Below are 19,377 nucleotides of genomic sequence, written 5' to 3'. Positions count from 1 at the left end.
CATAAAAATGAACAAAATTCCTGCCCCCATGGAGCTTACATTTTAGGGGGAAGAGAGAGACATAAATATGCACATAAGTATATGGTATTTAGAAGGTTTTAAGATTTGTAGGGAAAAATGAGAACAGAATAAGGATCAGGAAAGCCGAGTGGGAGTACAACTGTGACTCAAGCGGTCAGGGTCTGCCTACTGTGAAGGTGGCATCTGAATGAAATGTTCAAGGAGGCGAGAGAGTAAGTCGGGGAGGAGCAGGTGCAGCAGGGGGAGGGGCAGGGGGAAGGCGCTGAGGCTGGAGCCTTCCTGGAGCTTGCTGGGCCTATCCAGGGATGAGGAGGGGGCAGGTATAGCTGCAGAGGGAAGAGCAGGATGAGAGCAATAGAGAGAAATGCAACCAGGGGCCCACGCTGTGGCCTACAGTCGTAATCTGAATAAAAAAGGGGCCATTAGAAAATCTTGAGCAGAAGAATGGATTACTCTAGGTTTGGAAAAGATCTCTCCAACTAGTGTTAAATTCAAGTGTCAAGGGTAGGAACAAGGAGACCAATCGGGTGGCCATTGTCACAAACAGACAAGAGAGGATGGTGGCTTGGAACAGGACAAAAGTCATAGAAGCTAAACTGGAGCCAGGAGTTCTGCTTGTGGACCAGATGTGTAATGAAGGAGAGAAAAAATAATGAGTCCCAGGTTTGGCCTGAGCCACTGGAAAGATGGATTCACCCTTAACTGAAATGAAGAGGACTAGAACAGCAGGAATGTTTTTGGAGAAGACTGGGTATTCAGTGCTAGACATGCTCTGTTTGAGACACATGCTGGATGTCTGAGTAGAAGCAGCAGAAAGCAGCTGGATGAATGAGCAGCCTTACAAGAAAAGGCTTGGGCTGCATTTGTACACTTGGAAGTCCTCAGCAGAAAGTTTTTCTTAAAGCTAGGACATTGGATGAGGTCATCGAGTGAGTGTAAATGGCATCTAGACGGGTCCCCAGAGCACAGGTCTGGGAAAGAAAAGGAGCCAGCAGAGGACACCAAAACAGGACAGAAAAACAGGAAAGTACAGTGTCCTGGAAACCAAGTGAAGGAGGCTCGGGGACAGCGGAGTGGCCACTGTGGCAAATTCAGAGATGGAGCAGAAAGTGAGGGCTGAGGATTGACCGTCCCATTGGTTACACGTTGGATGTTGGTGTCCTTGGAGTGTCAGAGGCAGAAACTTGACTGAAATGGGTTGAGAGAGAAAATAGGAAGAGAAAAATTGTTTGAGCAACTTTTTTAGACAACTCTTCTAGGAGGTTTTGCTATAAAGGGACAAGGCAATAGATGGAACTGGAAGAAGGGTGGTTTTGTTTTGTTTTTAGAATCAGAGAAATAACAGCATGGTTTCATGTGGGTGGGAATGATTTCAGAGCAAGGGAAAAGCTGATGATATAAACAAAATGGGAGACTTGCTGGCGCACATATTCGTGAGTAGATGAGGAGGGGCAGGGTCTCATGCCTGAGAGGAGGGAATCACCTTAAAAGAGGGGCCTGGAGAGTTCTCTGGTGACAGGGAGGAAAGAAATTTGTGAATGCAGAGATGGGGGCGGGGTGGGGTACAAGTTCATGGACATGTCTTCTGATTTCTTCAGTTTTCTCAAGGTCACCACTAAGGATGGGTGAGAAGGTGTTGGAGTTTGGGGAGAGAGGAGAAAGCGGGAACTGGGCAGCTAGGAGAGCAGGGACCAGGTTCACTGGCAAGTGTGGTATGACAGGCAGCAGCATTAAGGATTCACTGGAGGGCTGAACTCACCGTGACCAGGAAGAGCACTGGGTATTTAATACTACTGGGTATTGAAAAACATCACACAGATTTTTTTTTTATAAGTATTTATCCTCAGTTGCTTGACATAATTTCTTTGTAGAAAAGTTTCTTCCCTAAAAATGATTTGATTTGAAAATGTTTTTATAGATAGATGTGTCAAAACATATGCAAAAGAAAGGCTGGATTATTGACTTCAAACTATACCTTCCCTTGGTTTGTGTTTATTTTAACAGAGATTTAGTTCATTGTCGTACAAGTCCCGGGAAGAGGACCCAACTCTCACAGAAGAAGAGGTGAGTTTTATTGCTCTATAGTTTCTTTCCTTGCATAAATGACTATCATCTTACCATTCTCAGAACAAGCTAAAATACTCTCTTCGGCATGTCTGGAGGTCAGGGTTTGGGAATGTTGGCTTTATAATGGTTCAGAGAGAGTGAATGGCAGATGGTAAGACAAGAAGGAAGACAAGATGAACAGCTCACCTAAGAAACTGAGTAGGAAAGAAACATCAGAAAAAAACAGAGGAGGGGAGAAAATAGAATGAGAAGAAAGAAATTTAAGTATGACAGCTTTAGTGAGCAGTCAGGAAGGCCACCTTTGAAGGAAATTAATCATGGGTTGGAAAATATAGGCAATTGAAACAGGTGAGTATAGGGAATTCAGTCCGGTCTGAGAGATGGAGGAGGAAGGTTTTAATGAGGAATTTTGGAGGCAGAGAGCAGGTACAGCCAGGAAGCACAATTCCAGGCTGGGACAACCGTCAGACATAGCAGCCAACAGGAGAGGACTGTATATTCTCCCAAGTACCAGGGCTAAATATTCACCAGTTAAACTTTTCAGTGAAGCATTAAACTTTTACAATCCAGTATATACATATATACATACAAACACACACACAAACATATAGCATCAAGCCAGGCTCAGAGAGCTGAACACCTTAATTTATCTAGCTGCATATAGCTTCTGTCTGGAATTCCTAGCATGGTAGAAAAATGACATACATATGCAGGTACAACCCCTCCTACTATCACACTTCGCACGGAGTCTTAAAATAGGAAATAGACTACAATCCCACATTGGAAGTTCAAAGAGTAGAAGAGCTTTCTGTAGGTAATTGTTGCCCACTTGCTTCTCTGTTTCCTGATGCAGGGAATGGACCTGCCATCTAGCCACCTGGTCGCACAAGCCAGAACCCTGGACATCACTTTAGACACCCCATTTCCTCACTGTCCTCAGACTCAGTAGCCAGCTCCCCCGGTTTCTTTCGCACACTGGTCTCTCCATGTGCACGGTGCCCGCCCCTCCCGACTGAGGCAGTGCCCTCCTGCCAGGCCTGTGGTGGCTCCTTTGGCTTCTTCCAGCCGTCTGTTGTCCACACTGCACCAGAGCCCTCCCACCTGGGACAAGAAAGTAGAATATATGAGCGATCTGAATACCAATCCTGTAAAATACTTTGAGATTAAGTAAAATTTTAAATTACTTTTCTTCTAATCTTCCATTGTTTGTGGTTTCAGAAAATAGGACCTCAGTATACTGATGAATTTTTAACATAGATTAAAGAACTATGATTCACATGCAGTCATTTTAGGAAGATGTTTTAGAAAAAAATAATTATGGAAGTCACTTACTTCTGTATTTATGTAACAGGATGTTAGACAATCTAGACTGAAACTGAGATCTGAGTTTTCAGCACTATTATCCCAATTTAGCAGAATGATGGGGAAAGGGTTGCTTATAGAAAGAGAAATGGGGAAAAGGTAGAGAGTAATTTATGAGAACATAATAACAATTTACAGCCTGAATAATAAAGATGAAAGACTAAAGAGAGAAAAATTGTGAAGCTAAATAGCAAGGGGGCTTGAAAGGAACCTATCTACAAAATAGAATAGTCCTAGAAGGCAAATACTCAAACAGAACATCAGAAGACTTGAGAATCTTTTATAAGCGTTAAAATTTACAACACCCTCTGCACAGCAGCTTCCTGCCCAGAGAGAATATTAAGTTGCAAGTTAATGAAAGAGCCTGTAACTTTCTAAAAAGAGTGAAAAGGCCAGAAAACCCAAGTAATTACAAAGAGTGGGGGCATTCGTGGCAGGCATTATGGGGAAGAGAGTTGAGGAGAGAAGCTGAAACAGGCCACCCCCCATTATTACAATGGAGGTAAAGGTGATGTTTGTCCTTGATGTTCCCTCTGAAGGTGAAGTGTGTAGCCAAGTATGCTGACTCCCCTCTTCACTGTCATCTATGATCTACCCTTTATAATTTGTCCATGTTTTTGGCTTGGACCACCTTTTAGATAAGTTCCATATGTCTGCACCTTACTAGGAAAAGCAGATGATTTACTCTAATTCTTACTAATTTCAAAGAAATTATAAATCTTCATTTCAAGAGTAATTTTTCCACTAAAATCTCTAAGGTGAGACTGTTAATCTAATATTCATTAGAAGGGTCAGAGCAACACGGCAAGTGTTTCCCAAAGATTATTCCTCTGGCTCCGAATGTGTGGATTGTCAAGGCCTGGTAAAACAGAGTCACCAGGCTGCAGGGAGAAGTTCTCATGCAAATGACCAGTTGACATGCGGCAGGCCTGTCTTAAGAAGCTTTCGAGGCCAGCTGGAAACTTCATCCTCAGTATGGGAGATATGTGAAAGCAAGAAAATCTCTCTCCGCACTTGGGAAGCCAAGCATCTGTCAGGAGGCATGTTCATTTATTTCCTGGGTGTTTGAATAAATCAATCATTATGGCCAAGATAAATATAGGTAATGAAGGATAGTTACTTATTTCCAACCATGATTTCTAACAATAAAATAATAACCCCCCAAAAAAATCTCCTAATCAATGTGTTTAATCTACCATTACCAAAGAAAATTGAATCCCTCTTGATAGAAGTTATATGGGGTATATTAGCAAGACTGAGTAGGTGTGCCTGGAAAGCAGCCCACTCTTCCCATAGGAAAGAGTGCCTTGTATGTTAATTGTCTCCAAATTCCATTTCTGAGCTGGCTGGTTGCAAGTAAGAATGAATTTTTCCCACTAAAGAAAACTTAGCCCCACCTGTAAATGTCTATTTAACCAGTAATATGCAATGAAGTTGAAAATTAATGGAAAATGCGGCTTTTACAGATACATGTGGACTGCCAACCAGAATCCAGGACCTACTTTTCAGACCACTTTGATGTAGAAAGAGCAGGTCAAATAAGTCTGATTCATTGGTTCTCACACTTTAGTGGGTGTGCTGGGCCCCATGCCCCAGAACTTCTCATTCAGTGCTCCTGGGATGGAGCCCAAGGACTTACCTTTCTAATAAATTCCCAGATTCTGCTGCTGCTGCCAGTTTGAAGCCCACATTTTGAGAACCATTCATCTAACATGTTTTCTGCCTTTTTTCTTAAAGCAGTAGAGCCTTTTTTTTTTTTTCAGATGAAATCGCATTCTCATAATAGAAATCAAATAAAACACGATATACTATAGTCAGGTTCTGGAGGCCTCCTGAACTTCCCATTCCACCTGCTCTCCTCATGCCCCTCAGAAGACCTAGAGAGAACCTGGTTTTCATGGAGTTATACCAATATGGCTGGTCTACTTACAAAGTTAAAGATACCATATATAATTGTTCTCTAGAAGTGTACTCCAGGATTAGTACAGGTACTAAAGAATCCATTTCTGGGTTTATATCTGAATGAAATGAAATCACTGTCTTGAAGACATATCTTCACCCTCATATTCTTTGCAGCATTATTCACAATAGCCAAGACATGGAAACAACCTAAGTGTTCATCAGTAGATGAATGGAAAAGAAAGAAAATGTGATATATATATATATATATGTATATATATATATATATATATATACATATATATATAGTATATATACACACACACATTATAAATACACATTTGTATATATAAATACGTGTGTACACACACATACATAGGAATATTATTCAATCATGAAAAAGAATGAACTTCTGCCTTTTGTGACAACTTGGATAGACCTTGAGAGCATTATGCTTAGTGAAATAAGACAGAGAAACACAAATACTATATTGTCTCATATGTGTGGAACCTAAAAAACCCAAACTCAGAAACAGCAAATAGAATGGTGGTTGCCAGGGGTTGGGGAGTAGGGGAAATGGGGACATATTAGTCAAAGGATACAAACTTCCAGCTATAAGCTGAATCAGCTCTGGGGCCCTAATATAGAGCATGGTGACTATAATTAAAAGTGGTATACTATCATACTTGAAAGGGTAGATCTTAAATGTTATCACCACACACACCAAAAAAATGGTAATTATGGCAATGAAGGAGTTAACTAACCTTTGTGGTAATCATTTCAGAGTATATATATGTATCAAATTACCGTGTTGTACACCTTATACTTACATAAGTCATACGTCAATAATATCTCACTAAGGCTGGGGGTGGGGGAATTGGCAAAAACAAAACAAAAAAACCTTAAAGGGACACACACATGCCTATAGTGCTAAATATCTAGCTTGTCACTATAAAGGGGGAAGGAGAAGTCAAACTTGACGCTTATTTAATTCACCCTATGTTTTCTAGATCTCAGCCATGTATTCATCAGTAAATAAACCTGGACAGTCAGGGAATAAATCAGGACAGACTCTTAAAGCACCAGAGTCCAGCTACACCTCCATCCAAAGACCCACTCAGAGATCCCCCTCTTCCTGTAATGATCTCTATGCTACTGTTAAAGACTTTGAGAAAACTCCAAACAGCGTCAGCACGCTCCCACCAGCAGTGAGACCCAGTGACGAGCCTGAGCCTGATTATGAAGCAATACAAACTCTAAACAGAGAGGAAGAAAAGGCCACCACAGAGACCAATGGCCAACGTGGCCTTTTCCCAAAAGAGAATGACTATGAGAGCATTGGGGACTTGCAGCAATGCAGAGATATCACCAGGCTCTAGCAACCCAGAAGACAAGCCCACACAACATACGATTGGCCAGCTGGGGGCATTTCTTCTGTGGAAGACAAGAAGCGGTATCAACCCCTACTTTATGTGCTGCTCTAGTAATCTGACAACAGTGGAAGATGTGGAGACTGCTTCCTGGGGTTGGAAACTGAGGTACGTACCTGACTGCCGCCGAGTTTGCCTCTGCTTGCCAGGGCACTGGCATACCCAAGCACACCTCCCTCGTGCACCCTCACCCTCCGGAAAGACCCCAGCTGTGCGTGATTTCACCCTGGGAGTGAGGAAGGCGGAGCTGCAAGGAGACCTGCGTTCATCAGGACCCGCGACTCCACCTGCCTAAGACACTGCCATTCCCAAGAGCCAGGTCTTTTCCTCCTTTCTTCCCTTTTCTGCTGTCTGCTCCTCACATTTAAATGTATGGCTTTCTTCTCCCTTGAAATCTTCCGACTTCTAATGGTTCATTCCAAGAAAATTCTCCCACAAGCCTTGGCCTTTGCCTTCAACTTCAGTATTTTAAGATGCTAAGAAACTGTGGTTGCTGGTTACTGTCAGCTCCCAGTCCTCTCTGAGAGCCGCACCTGGGTGGCGGGGGCGGGGGGGAAGAACCCCGCAGGTGGGCAGGACTGGGGCTGCCCCAGAGCTTCTTAGACCTTCCTACATCAGCAAAGTACTTGAAGTCATTTTTAGATGGTTTATTTTATTTTTCTAGTCAAAGCGATTCCCCCCGACCCCACACCCCTCCCCCCAGTATTTGAAACTCTTCAGAGCTTTTTCAGTATTTTCAGTGAATACTGTGGTACTTCTATACTTGTTTTAGCCCAGAGCCCATTCCTCTGAAACAGAGAGCCTTAATCTCTATGTTGGAACACAGACCACATACTTGGACGGCAGCCATGGCGTCCATCTCTGAAGGGCTGTGGACTTGAATGTGTATTTCTGATGACCCCTGCTGCCACACCAACAGTGTGAGATTTCATAGGTTAACTGCTACCCGAAGGTAATCTATCTGAAATTAAAATGTAAACATTTATTTTTGTTATATAAATTTATAAGATGTTTTATGTTTAACGCCTAATTTCTAGAAAGTGCCAGAAAAAAATGTATATTAACTATTTTGATTTTATGTACAATGATTTATACTCATTTTGAAAAAACACCATAAAGCACATAAGCTAGATAATTACACACGTAGTTGTTATCTGTTTTCTAATCAAGTGTTTAAAATACTGAAGGTTTTTAAAGACTTAACTTTTCAAATGGTACTTGGAGCCCTGGTCAAAGTCATCTGGCTCACTAGAGAGAGAAGTGGAATGAACATAAACGATCATCTTTTGTGGTGGGCAATACTGAAATATTTGAAATGGTAAAAAAAAAAAATGGAAGAATGAAATGTGACTAGGGATGACTGCATTATTAACCTCATGAAGGTATTATAATTCCATTATAAGATTTAGTTACACTTTTAAGAAAATTTACAGTGATGGATTCTGCAATCCAGTGCTTGCAAATGCAAATTGCCAACTGGGATTTCCCCCCCCTTCATTTTACAAAAATCAGTGGCTGAAATAACTCCAATTAAGAGCTCAGCCTGGTTTGAATTTAATCATCTCTTCAGATTTTATGAGGCTAACATTGGGAAACTTGTTCGCTTTCCATTTGAAAAGGACCCTGCTATTATGCGGTGTGGTTATAGCAAGGGACCCTTGCCTACACTTGTAAAGAAAAAGAAAAAAGGCAATTATTCTATACTGCTGTGACATCTCTGGCTTTTCAGACTCAATAACCTCACTGTTCTCACTCCTTATGACAAAGGATGCAATTGGGAGGATGAAGCACCTTGCAAATGGTAGGGACCAGCTCGCTGGCATGTCTTTCCCATCCCTTGCATTCACGGCTTGATTTTGTGACTGCTCTGTAACACATTTCTGAAATTGTGAAATGAGCTTTGTCGGGGTACACTGCTTGGCTGTCATTATTTTGCAGTCAGCCTGGTCTCTCCCACGAAGACCTCGTGAGCCTAAGCACAATCATCACTGAGTAGAAGGAAATGGCAGAATAACCTGGGACTGGGGGAAAGGTTATCAGGAAGGTGCTGAGGTCCTTGCTTTCTGAATTTTTATCTTTCGTAAGCACTGTTTTTGCCTGGTGGTTTTCTTTGCTTACTTAGTATGAATGAGTTTGACCCAACAATCTCTACAGCATGGGGTTCCTTTAGCACCTGGTGATGGCCGTGTCACATCTCACGTACCTGGTATTGTGCTTGTGGCAATAATGTCCTTTATGAGCGCCTGACCACTCAAAAGTTTTATTGTATTTCCTAATGTCTTTATTGCCAGGGAAGTGGGTATGATCTCTAAAGTGTAAAATCATTTCTAGAGAGAAAAGTTCTTTATAAATAATCATATCATCTTGAAATTTCATTATCAGAATTTCCCCTCAGAAGTTCTGAAACAAAGGCTATGCAATATAGCCATAAAATAGGCACTGAAATCTCTCTCTTGATTTGAGAATCTGTGCTAAGAATAAGTTGCGATTTAAAGTATTATAAGTATATTTTAAAAGAAACTAGAAGGCCCTCCAGTACAAACCTTAAAGAAAAAGTAATAGCACAATCCATGAGGGCTGGGGGAGGGAGAAGCAGAGTAAACTTTAGGAACTGGCTCTGCTCTTGAGACCATTGGGTACCTAACTGAAGTACATTTATTGATGTATCATCATCATGGTTTTGACCTCATAGTACAGTATTTCATAAATTTCATCATTTTACTTTATTCATTGAAAATCTGTGCTAGTCTTTGAGTGGGACAAAAGCCTATGGCTTCTTGAAATAAGTTTCATGTTCAGCTAAATGTTAGAGTTTAAATGTATGAAAGGTAATTGTTAAAAAATTTTTACTATTCAACTTTGACATCCATATTATGCATTGTTATCATTTAGGTTATGTGAAATCTCACAAATAAGCTTCAGGAAATTTTTTTTTGTTTCATAAGTCAGAATTATAAACTCGTCTTGCCTAAAAGTAGAATCTTTGCTTTTAGTCAGATATTTTGAAAGTTCAGAAGAATATTTTACGCTGCTTTTACTGTTTCTCAAATGCAGTCGGCAGGAAAGTATGACCTGTTTTATGTGAAATGTTTGAGGAAATTTTAAATTCTAGAAGAAAGCATTTTTGCTAATATGTGGGCCACATACGTTTTTTTTTCCTGTCCTTCACTAAATTGCATTGTTAGGTCTATTAAAGCTTTTGAAAGTTCTGCTGTCCTTTGTGGGGAAAAGACTAATTACTGATTTATCTGCCCTCAAAATCCAAGAGTTAATTTTGAGTGCTAACAATAGGCAGTCAACATAAAGAACTAAAATTTAACCTCAGGATGTCACTGGATTTCTTGTATTAGATTTTCATTTTTCTAATTAGAGCATTTACTCTAACCAGTGATAAACTGTGTATGTGTGTGTTTATGGACACTGTCCATATATGTTTACATATACACACATATACAGATATAAAGGTGTTCTGGTGCCTGATGAGCGAGGATACATCCTATTATTGGAATGTCTACCCTACTGGTGAGATGACTGTTGTCATCAAAGCAGAACAGAAAAAAGTTATCCAATAGTTTTCATTTAGTAATTACAAGACAACCTTCCTATGTTACCCTCATATCATTTTTCTAATTAATAAATTCAGATTCAAAATTGTGTCCATCATCCTCTTAGCTGAAAAACAGTGGTATTTGAAAATAGTTTTCTTATGTATGTGGCTCATTACGTATTCAGCATGACAGGAGGAAATGTAAATAGGCATCCTTCAGAGATCATGTCAAGAAGAGATCTGGCAGAAAGCAACAAGAGCCACCTGAGCCAGGATGGAGCCCCAGCAAGGTGACCCCCCAACTGGGGGACAGAAGCAGAGGCCTGTTATCACACTGTTGCATCTTCTTTCGTTGTCTTTGGAAGCCAGGAGAGTTTAGCGCAGAGCCAGCAAGCGATGAGGCAGTGTGAGTACGGAACACGGCTCAGAGATGGGGACGTGGATCATCGCAGAGCTGCAGCTCAAGACTCAAGCAGGATTTTGTAAATGAGTAAGTGACATTTTGTTCCGTGCTCCTTGTGCCAGTCACTCTGAGTCCGTGTGATCTAGTGATGCCATTCTTCTGAAAGTGTTGGGTTCTGGTACCCGGCCAGCTTCGTCTGGGCTGCTGGAAGCACCGTAGTCACTGATAGTTCTTTCCTGGAAATCTTGACAACCTTATTGTGCTGTATAATTGGGGAAAGTTCAAGTGTCATGTTTGGTGTTAATAAGTGACTGATGTGAAAAATAGGAACATGTGTCTATAATATCAAATATGGCTTTTTTTTTTTTGCAGTGAAATCTATATTCCTTGTCCTGTGGTAGTATTTTCTTGTTCTGTGTTGTACCTTAAGTACATTATTCTTGACAGTGGCGTTGGACAAGTTGAACACACACAAAGTGTTTGACTTAAAAAGATCAGTCCAGAAACCATGCTAAATTAGTCTTCATCTGAAAGTATGAAAGTAAATTTAAAAAACCATGGTCCAGAAGAGAACAAATATTCATAAGTGTTTTTTTTTCCCTCCTGCTCCTTTTTAAGTCTGTTTGTTTACATCTAGTCTCTGATATTTACAAAGTATTCATTGTTTTCCCAGGTTTTTCTTTACTGAACTAAGAAATAGTAGTTCAGATTTCTCTTAATGCCAGATGAAATGAGAAATGTTACAATTTTTATTAAAAAGGCAATTTTTTAAGCATTTGATAATCATTTTATCTTAATGCATTTAGATTAGATTTTTCTTTGCTCACCACTTACATGCTATGGGTATTTTTTCTTAAATGTACTCGGGTTGTCTCCTTATGTAATGGATTATAAAGGCTGGTAAATGGTCATTCCTCAGACTTCTATGTGTTAGATTGGCAACAATTTTAATGTTACCTTTTAAATATCATGTATTATTAATGCACCTCATGTTTTCAGGGCAAGTTTGAAATATAGCTGAACAAACAGGAATGTGCATTTCATTGTTCATGCATTTTTTCCTCATAAAAATAGTTTCTCAAAAAAGTGACCTATTATCTCTTAGGTGGTCCTGATCAGTTTCAAAGTACTCCTCTTGCTCAAAAATGATTCATGACAGTGGCATTTTGACTCATTGTCTCAAAAGGTCTTTGTCATGGTCAAACTGTCCAGTTCACAAAAGAGTGGGAAAATCGTTCCCAATACCGGGAATTTTTAAACCTTCGTTTTAAGTCTGAAAATCTCTCTTATTGGCTTCAACATCTTGGAATATTTTCCCCTCCCTTACTCTGGTCCTTTTAAGGAGGAAATCTGCAGCACAGGGACATGCAGCCACTCTTTCTTCCAATCTCACTTTGGGTCCTCCGGCACAGATGACCTCCTGCCACTTCGCACAGCACCACGCCTGTTCCTCTTCCCCACCCTGGCCACTCTCTGCTATTCGTAGGACATTCCAACATATCTTTTCCCATATGGACACACTCCTCAGATCACAGATCCTGCCTGCCAGCATAGAACCTTCCTGGCCACCACCCAGTGAGCAAACAGCTCTGCCCAACTCACATTTTCCTGTGTCACCAGCTGCTGAGATAAGGCCATAGGTCCATCTAGGGAAGCAGATGCTGGGTGTTACTTGTCATGGGCTTTGCTAAACCATGTTCATTCTTACCCACCCCCTTCATGAGAATGGTTGGCACTAGGGGTCATGGAAAAGAACTTTAAAAAGTTCTGTTGAGGACTCAAACTCACAGTTGCAGGGGAATCAGCACCGCACTCTAGTGAGGAAGCTGTCCCCCACAATGTATTGAGACCACCCTGTGTCTCCTAAGCTCCAGGGAAATTAAGCCCAGCAATAATAGACTAATACTTAACTGTAAAGCAGGAGGATGCTCATTCTTTTGAGGAAAAACACCCCTTTCTTGTAAAAATTAAACACTTATCAAGTAAACTGAGTGTAACATTTTTTTTTAGCCTTGTAGCCACTGTATCCCCTTCTGTCAGGAAATAGTGCTTCTGAATTACATTAGTTATAACTAGTTTGATCTACTTTCCCAGGTGTCAAGGAAATAATGTTCAAGCATCTAGCTGTGGCGTTACCAAATACTGAGAATAATTTGGCCATTTGTAGGCAAACTGTCCGATGTTTGAAGTGAGGAACCAGATCCCTTTTCAGCACTCAGCTAGGTGGACGGGTGATACAGTGGCTGCGGGGTCTCACTTTTATACAGCTAAGGATCCAGGGTGTGTTTAGTTCAACTTCACTCTAAGTCACAGTTCATTACTTGGATGGGTATTCTAGGGTGTCATTTCCCCCCCAAGTTAACTGATATTTGCTCATTCCCTTCACACATTTAGTTTTTAAAAGTTCACCTGGTGTACCAGTTGGGCACCCGTACTAGGACACTTCAGGCTGAAGCAGAGACCAGTCTTGGCCCCTGGAGCCAACAGTAAGGAACTGTCTTACTGTAATGTCTGGTTTGGTTTTGTTTGTAAACGCAACAATTTGGAAACTATGAGTTTAAAACAAACTTTTTTCCCCTTCTTAAGCTGAAGGAGAAAAAAAAAATTTAATTTTAGATCCCATTTAGGGAGTAAAGGCTTCTCTGAAAGACAGCCGTGTTCTTCTTTAGGTGAAGAGGCTAAAACCAAAAGCCAAGTCTGTCTCTAAATATTCCTTTGACACATTTTTACGTATTTTTCATGTAAAGCCCATAATGAAATCTGAGATGATGTTCATGACCTATCCCGTAGGCCTGCTTGGTTTTTTTTTGTTTTGTTTTGTTTTGCACTTTTTTTTTAAATATAGGCTTTTCTTGTTTTTCCTGGAGCCCTGCTAGAAACAACTGCAGGGGGCCACTCCATGACCGCGTCCTGGCGTCCTGGCAGCACCATTAGCCCGGCTTGCCGCTCAGAGAGAAGCGTGTGCCAAATGCCAGACAAGCTTTTATGTACAAATCAACAAGCATTGGAGAAGTCCTTTAGGCCTTAGATTTTGACATTTAAAACAACTTTTTGAGTCCCAGCTACATATCTGATGAGGGGTGGAGGGTTGGGGAGCAGGACAGGGATTAGACATAAAATGTGAACTAAGTGACATGGGCAAGACTTCCCACTCCTTAGGTCTCGGTTTGTGTGTGTCTCTGCGAAACATATTATCCCAGCTCCCTATCTATCTACCACATAGTTGCTTAAGGAGCAAACTGCATAGAAATGAAAAAGATGACCTTAAAGACTTGAGTTATTTTTAGATATCTGCTTTGTAAACTCAGGAATAAGCCTGGCTTATGAATAGCATAATGGTTACTACAGCTGTAATGTGTAGGTAACTAGATACATCCTTTCAAATAAGTTTCATTTAAAGACCTAACTGTTATAACTGGGAAAAGAAACTCATTAAAAAAAAAAAAAAAGCCAACAAAAAAGGCTGCAGTAAAAGAACGTGGCATCAGTCTATCATCTGCCCCAGAGTGCTTGTTTCTTGCCTGTAGTATAGTTTTTCAACAATTTTTATGGGAGAAAAAAAATGCACATTTTTTTTTCTTGGAAAAGTGAATTGAGGTATCGAATTAAATTCTCAGAGAGGACAACTTAAAGAGAAGCATTGGATTTAGAGATGAGCTCACAGCTCTGTGGTCCCTGTTCCAGCACTGACTTTACTGTGTGACCCTGAACAAATGATTTAACTACTCTGTGCCTCAGTTTCCCCATGGACAAAATGGGGATAATGATACCAACCATTGCCTACCTCATATGGATGTTATGGGGACAAATAAGATAATATAAATACAAATGCTTTGATCTCTGGAAGAAAGGTGCTATATAAATTAAAGGTGTTGTTTTTAATGATCCAGTTATTATGTTTAGGGTTTAAATAATAGCAATACTGTTAGTCATGTTAAGAATAAGTTTCAATTCAACACATAATTACAATTCTCTTCTGTGGCCAAATCTTGATCATCCAGTAATGGTACGTAAGGAACTGAAATGGGTATTCGTTTTCTGTGTGTTTCTGCCCATAGTATTTCTATTCTGAATGTTCCCAAAAGGCTGGAGTTTAACTTGTAATATCTTATCGTTTACATGTAATGAATCTTATTCAAGCTGTGTATAAAAGTATAATTACATGTAAATAGCAGGTACATTGTAATTAAAGGCACTTATCAAATTGTCTTTGTTCTTTTTAAATTGCAATAAAAGTCAGTTTTATATAAAAGCTTGTTAAAATTCATTTGGTATCTGGGAATGTCAAAAATGCTAGTGTATCCGCCTTAGTGCATCACCAGGGTTGTGGGATTTTAGCCATCAGCTCACCGCAGTGGCAGGAGGACATGCCTCTGACCAGCTGTAGTGTTAGAATCACAAACCAGAAAAGGACCCAAGTTTGAGTCCCAGCTCACGATGACTTTGAGGAAGCTGGTGGACTTTTCCATACCCATTCCCACATATAAAGTGAGGGATAATAGTATAGAACCTACTACCAGGGTTGTCTGGGGGATTAAATGAGGTATTGAGCACGGTACCCAGCAAATAAATGCTAAGTGCGCCGTAGATGCAGGCGGACCGTCCTGGGAAATCTGTGATGGCAGCTACCCACACGCCGCGCTCTTGTGAAGAAATGCAGCCTGGGTGCAGATAATGCCCCAGCTGGGGAGGCTAGGCCGCTTGCCCTATGGCTGAGGGAGGTATAACCCTCCCCCAAGGAATCTCTGAGCAGAGAACTTTACATCAGTGACCCTGGCTGTCCCCTTTCCTGATGACTGGAGACTGGCCTTGGGGCCAAAAGGTGAAGCAAGGGTTTTCTTTGGCGAGCTTCTGACTCCCCCAAACCCACACCCTGCCTGTTATTCAACCTCCCAGGCCACACACACAACCTGGCCCTCCTCTCTGGACCTTCTCCCTGCTCCCTCCTCCTGCTCTACCCCATCTGCAGGAAGCTACAGACCCTGTTCCCAATTTCTGCAGGGTTGATCTGTTCCTTTCTAAGGAACTAACTCCTCCCTGTAGTAGGGTACTGTGCCCACTACTCCTAGGATTGTTTATGGTTTAAGGAGCTCGCTGCCTATCACAGTCTGGAGCCACAGCCACACTCAACTGTCACTGTGGGCACTGAAAACCCATGTGAGGCTGCTGGGAGCCCTGGAGGGTGGGGGGCGGGGAAGGCAGGAACAAAGGCATCCTGCAGACTAGACCTCACCAGCAAAAGCTTGCTGTGCCTTCACACAGACCCTGCCTGCTTCCCCCCATCCCCCAGCCTGCCCCAGGGCAAAGGATCTGGGCTCCCTCTCCAACTTTGCCTTCTTGTGCAGGATGCAGGGCAGTGATGACAGCCTTGAGGCAAATGCAGGAAGGGCCTGGCCCTCTTGGTTTCAAACCCCTGCTTCATTTCTCTCCATGTGGGGAGAATTTCCTTTCCCAGAGATATTAGTCCCAACTCCATTCTGTGTGCAAAGTGTTGCAGCTAAAAGGGGCGCCTGGGTGGCTCAGTTGGTTAAAGGTCTGACCCTCGATTTCACCTCAGGTCATGATCTCACGGTTGTGAGGTCAAGCCCTACATTGGGTTTATGCTCTGGGCAGGGAGTCTGCTGGAGATTCTGTCTCCCCCCTACTCACGCGTGCACTAACTAATGCGCGCTCTCTCACTTTCTCTCTCTTAAAAAATGGTGGTTCTGAGTCTCTGGATCACAGAACCAGGTTTCCCATCAGGGCTACCTGAGGAAATGGAAGTTCTAGAGCTCAGCAATTTGGTAGATTTTCTGTCACCTATGCAATAGGGTGGTGTTTGCAATTCTGTCAGAGGCACACTGCCAATTCTAGGCCATATTCATAGGACATATTTAACAAGTATTCATTACAGGAAGTGGAGAATTCTAAGACCCTAGTACAGGTGAGCATGACATACTCTACCCTTCCTTGTCACTGTTTAAAAAAAAATTGTTCATTGGTCCATCTTTCTACTTCTGTAAATACAATCTGCACTATGATTCTTTTTTTTTTTTAATTTTTGTTGTTGTTAATGATTCAGGGCCCTACTGTACCTTTAAGGTCACCATTATGAATATTTGCTCTTATCTTAGATGATTCTTAAAATCTCAAGGCTGGCCTTCGGGTGCTCCAAAGCCAGCTGTGTACCAGACATCACATCTGCTTCCAAGATTTCTCCATCTGTATGTCCTGACGCCATCTCAAAATGGGAGCATCCTGGAGCGGAGTGCATCTTTCCCAGCTGCCTCATTCACCCTTAGGGGCACATTTTAGCTTTGAAGTGTCCCCCATGGCATATACCATCGTTTCCCGCACACAGCAAGCACTAAATAAATGTTTGATCTGACTTGAGTTCTCACACTTCTCTATCAACCATAGTCCAATGAGCCTGTCTTGGATTAGCATGTATAAGCTCTCAGGATTTTACCCTTGAGCTCTTCCCCACCCTTCCCTGTGACTGTGAACTCCTGAAGAGATGGCAGAGTGACAGAGTAGCGGTGGCCTCCAAGTGATACCAGCCCAAAAAGGGGCAGCCAGGAGAGGAAGGGAAACATCTGACACGTAGATAAGCAGCATTACAACCTGGCAGAACTGTCTTCTAAAGCAGACAAGTCATTCAAAGCAAACAGCTTTAAATGCTCAGGTCCAAGATAAAAATAAATGTGCAACCTCAAAGTAGAAAACAAGTTAATGGGAAAACAAAAGAAACCATAGAAAAACCACTTTCTATGATTCATTCAGAAAATATTTACTGAGCACTTACTGTGTGCCAGCTGCTGAAACACAGTGATGACTGAAGAAAAACTCCTGCCTCGGTGGAACTCAGCTGAGCGGCCTCAGTGCTTACCCTGAAATGCTTGACATACACGTTTCAGTTCTCAGGGTGCTCATAACCCAGTACCTAAGCCAGTGGTACCAAGTCTCTGGAGATCCACTCTGGATGCAGGGGTCTAGAAAGGCCTACAGTTCAGATGAGACCAAAGCAATAAGCCAGAGAAAAAGCATTCCAGGCACTGAACATTCACAGCCAAGACCAAGATTCCAAGCCAAACAAACCAAGCCCTTCTCCCACAAGTAGACATAAGTCAACACAGCCTGCCAGGCCTCCTGGATCTCTCTTTCTCCATCGTTCTTGCCCTTGTCCAGCCAGTTCCCACCCTAAGTATCTCTGTGATACCTCGAATTAAACTTCCATACACTTAGCAGAATAATTCTTCTCAAAAGCAAGCCTGTTTAGGTCAAAAGAAAAGGACAGACTGCCCCCATAAACTAATTATTAAGCAGTTACTATTTCCTAGGCGCTATTCTAGAGTCTGATACAGCAGTACATAAAACAGGCAAGGCCTTCTGTTCCAATGAAGCTTACATTTCTGGGGGGGAAGAAAAGAAATGATTTATCCAAACAAATTTCAGATCACAAATCTGATGAAAAAAACAAATAATATGGAATAAAGGAAGTAAAATGGTGATGAAATTGTGCCTAGGTTTGGGTGGGAGGGTGGGAGTGGGATTGGATGGGCAGGGAAGACCTGAATAACCAGAAGCAGCCATATAAAACTTGGGGGAGGAAAACATTCCAAGAACAGAAAAGAGCAAGTGCAAAGGCCCTGGGGAAGAAAAGAGGCTGGTGTATTCCAGGACCACAAAGGCGGCAAGGGCGGCAATAGCACAGCAATGGAGAGTAGTGAAAAGGAATGTCTGGAAAGTAGGTGGGGGCCAGATCCTCTACAGCAAAGCAGATTAAGATAAGGAATTGTACTGTGATTCTAGGAGCAAAGAGAAACCATTGAAAAAGTATAAACAAGGACTCAGTGACAATTAGTTTTCCATATGAAAAATAACAGAACATTAGATTCCCAACTTACACCATAGATGAAAATAAATTTCAGATTGATTAGAGAGATAAAGAACAGAATAATAGTACAAACTTGCAACTTATCAGATACAATTCTATTGCATTTCATTGTAGTAGCTTATTTAATCTCCCAAACAACCCCATGAGTCAAATACCCTTAAATACTCTTATTTGTACAAATGATGAAGCTAAAGCTCAGAAGAGTAAACTAATTTGCCCAGCTTTTAGTGGGCAAGACGGAACTGGAATTCAGGTCCCTGCACTCTGGGCCTGAGTTCTTAATCATCATTGTGCCATGGGAGATTTGTATTATGCTTTAGAACCAAAGGAGGTCTTGAGCAATGCAAAAAAAGCACAAATCATAAAAAAATAGGGATATGTTTGACTCCATACGTTTACAAAACTTCTTTATAAAAGCTTAAATATATGCATCAGGGTAAGAAGCAACATCCGTAAGGACAACAGTATCTCTTTTGCTCCCTGCCATGGTCTCATTCGCCTACGAGTTACCTGCACACAGCAGGAGCTCAGGATACAGATGTGGAAAGGATGGAGGATGGATGGGATTGGTTTCTGTGGAGCCCATGTTCCAGGCTCGATGCTATATGCTGGCAACACAAATGTGAGTCACACAGACTTCCCTCTGTCCCCTTGAGTGCCCAGCCTTCTGGGGGATGTGGGTGACACGTACAGATCCAATGGCAAGTCACTGAGAGGCTTCAGTCAGAGGCACTTGGGAGTTTGTACGTGAGGCTGCTAAGACAAGAGGCCA

The 19,377-nt window shown here is 41.7% G+C and overlaps 1 protein-coding gene across 4 annotated transcripts in view; it reads left to right on the top strand.

Moving 5' to 3' along the window:
- The window catches only part of PAG1 (phosphoprotein membrane anchor with glycosphingolipid microdomains 1), a 140,221-nt gene extending 125,287 nt beyond the window's left edge, over positions 1-14,934 (top strand). For all 4 annotated transcript variants that reach the window (XM_034668239.1, XM_034668242.1, XM_034668238.1 and 1 more), the window contains 2 exons: positions 2,026-2,085; positions 6,360-14,934. In XM_034668239.1, the coding sequence (XP_034524130.1) occupies positions 2,026-2,085; positions 6,360-6,728 (429 nt within the window). In that variant the 3' untranslated portion in view covers positions 6,729-14,934. The remainder of the gene's footprint in view (positions 1-2,025; positions 2,086-6,359) is intronic.
- The last annotated feature ends 4,443 nt before the right edge of the window (positions 14,935-19,377 follow it).

The sequence above is a fragment of the Ailuropoda melanoleuca genome, chromosome 9, assembly GCF_002007445.2.
Source record: "Ailuropoda melanoleuca isolate Jingjing chromosome 9, ASM200744v2, whole genome shotgun sequence".
Lineage (NCBI taxonomy): Eukaryota > Metazoa > Chordata > Mammalia > Carnivora > Ursidae > Ailuropoda > Ailuropoda melanoleuca.
Note: the sequence above shows the minus strand (reverse complement) of the source record. Positions and strands in the feature narration are given on the sequence as shown.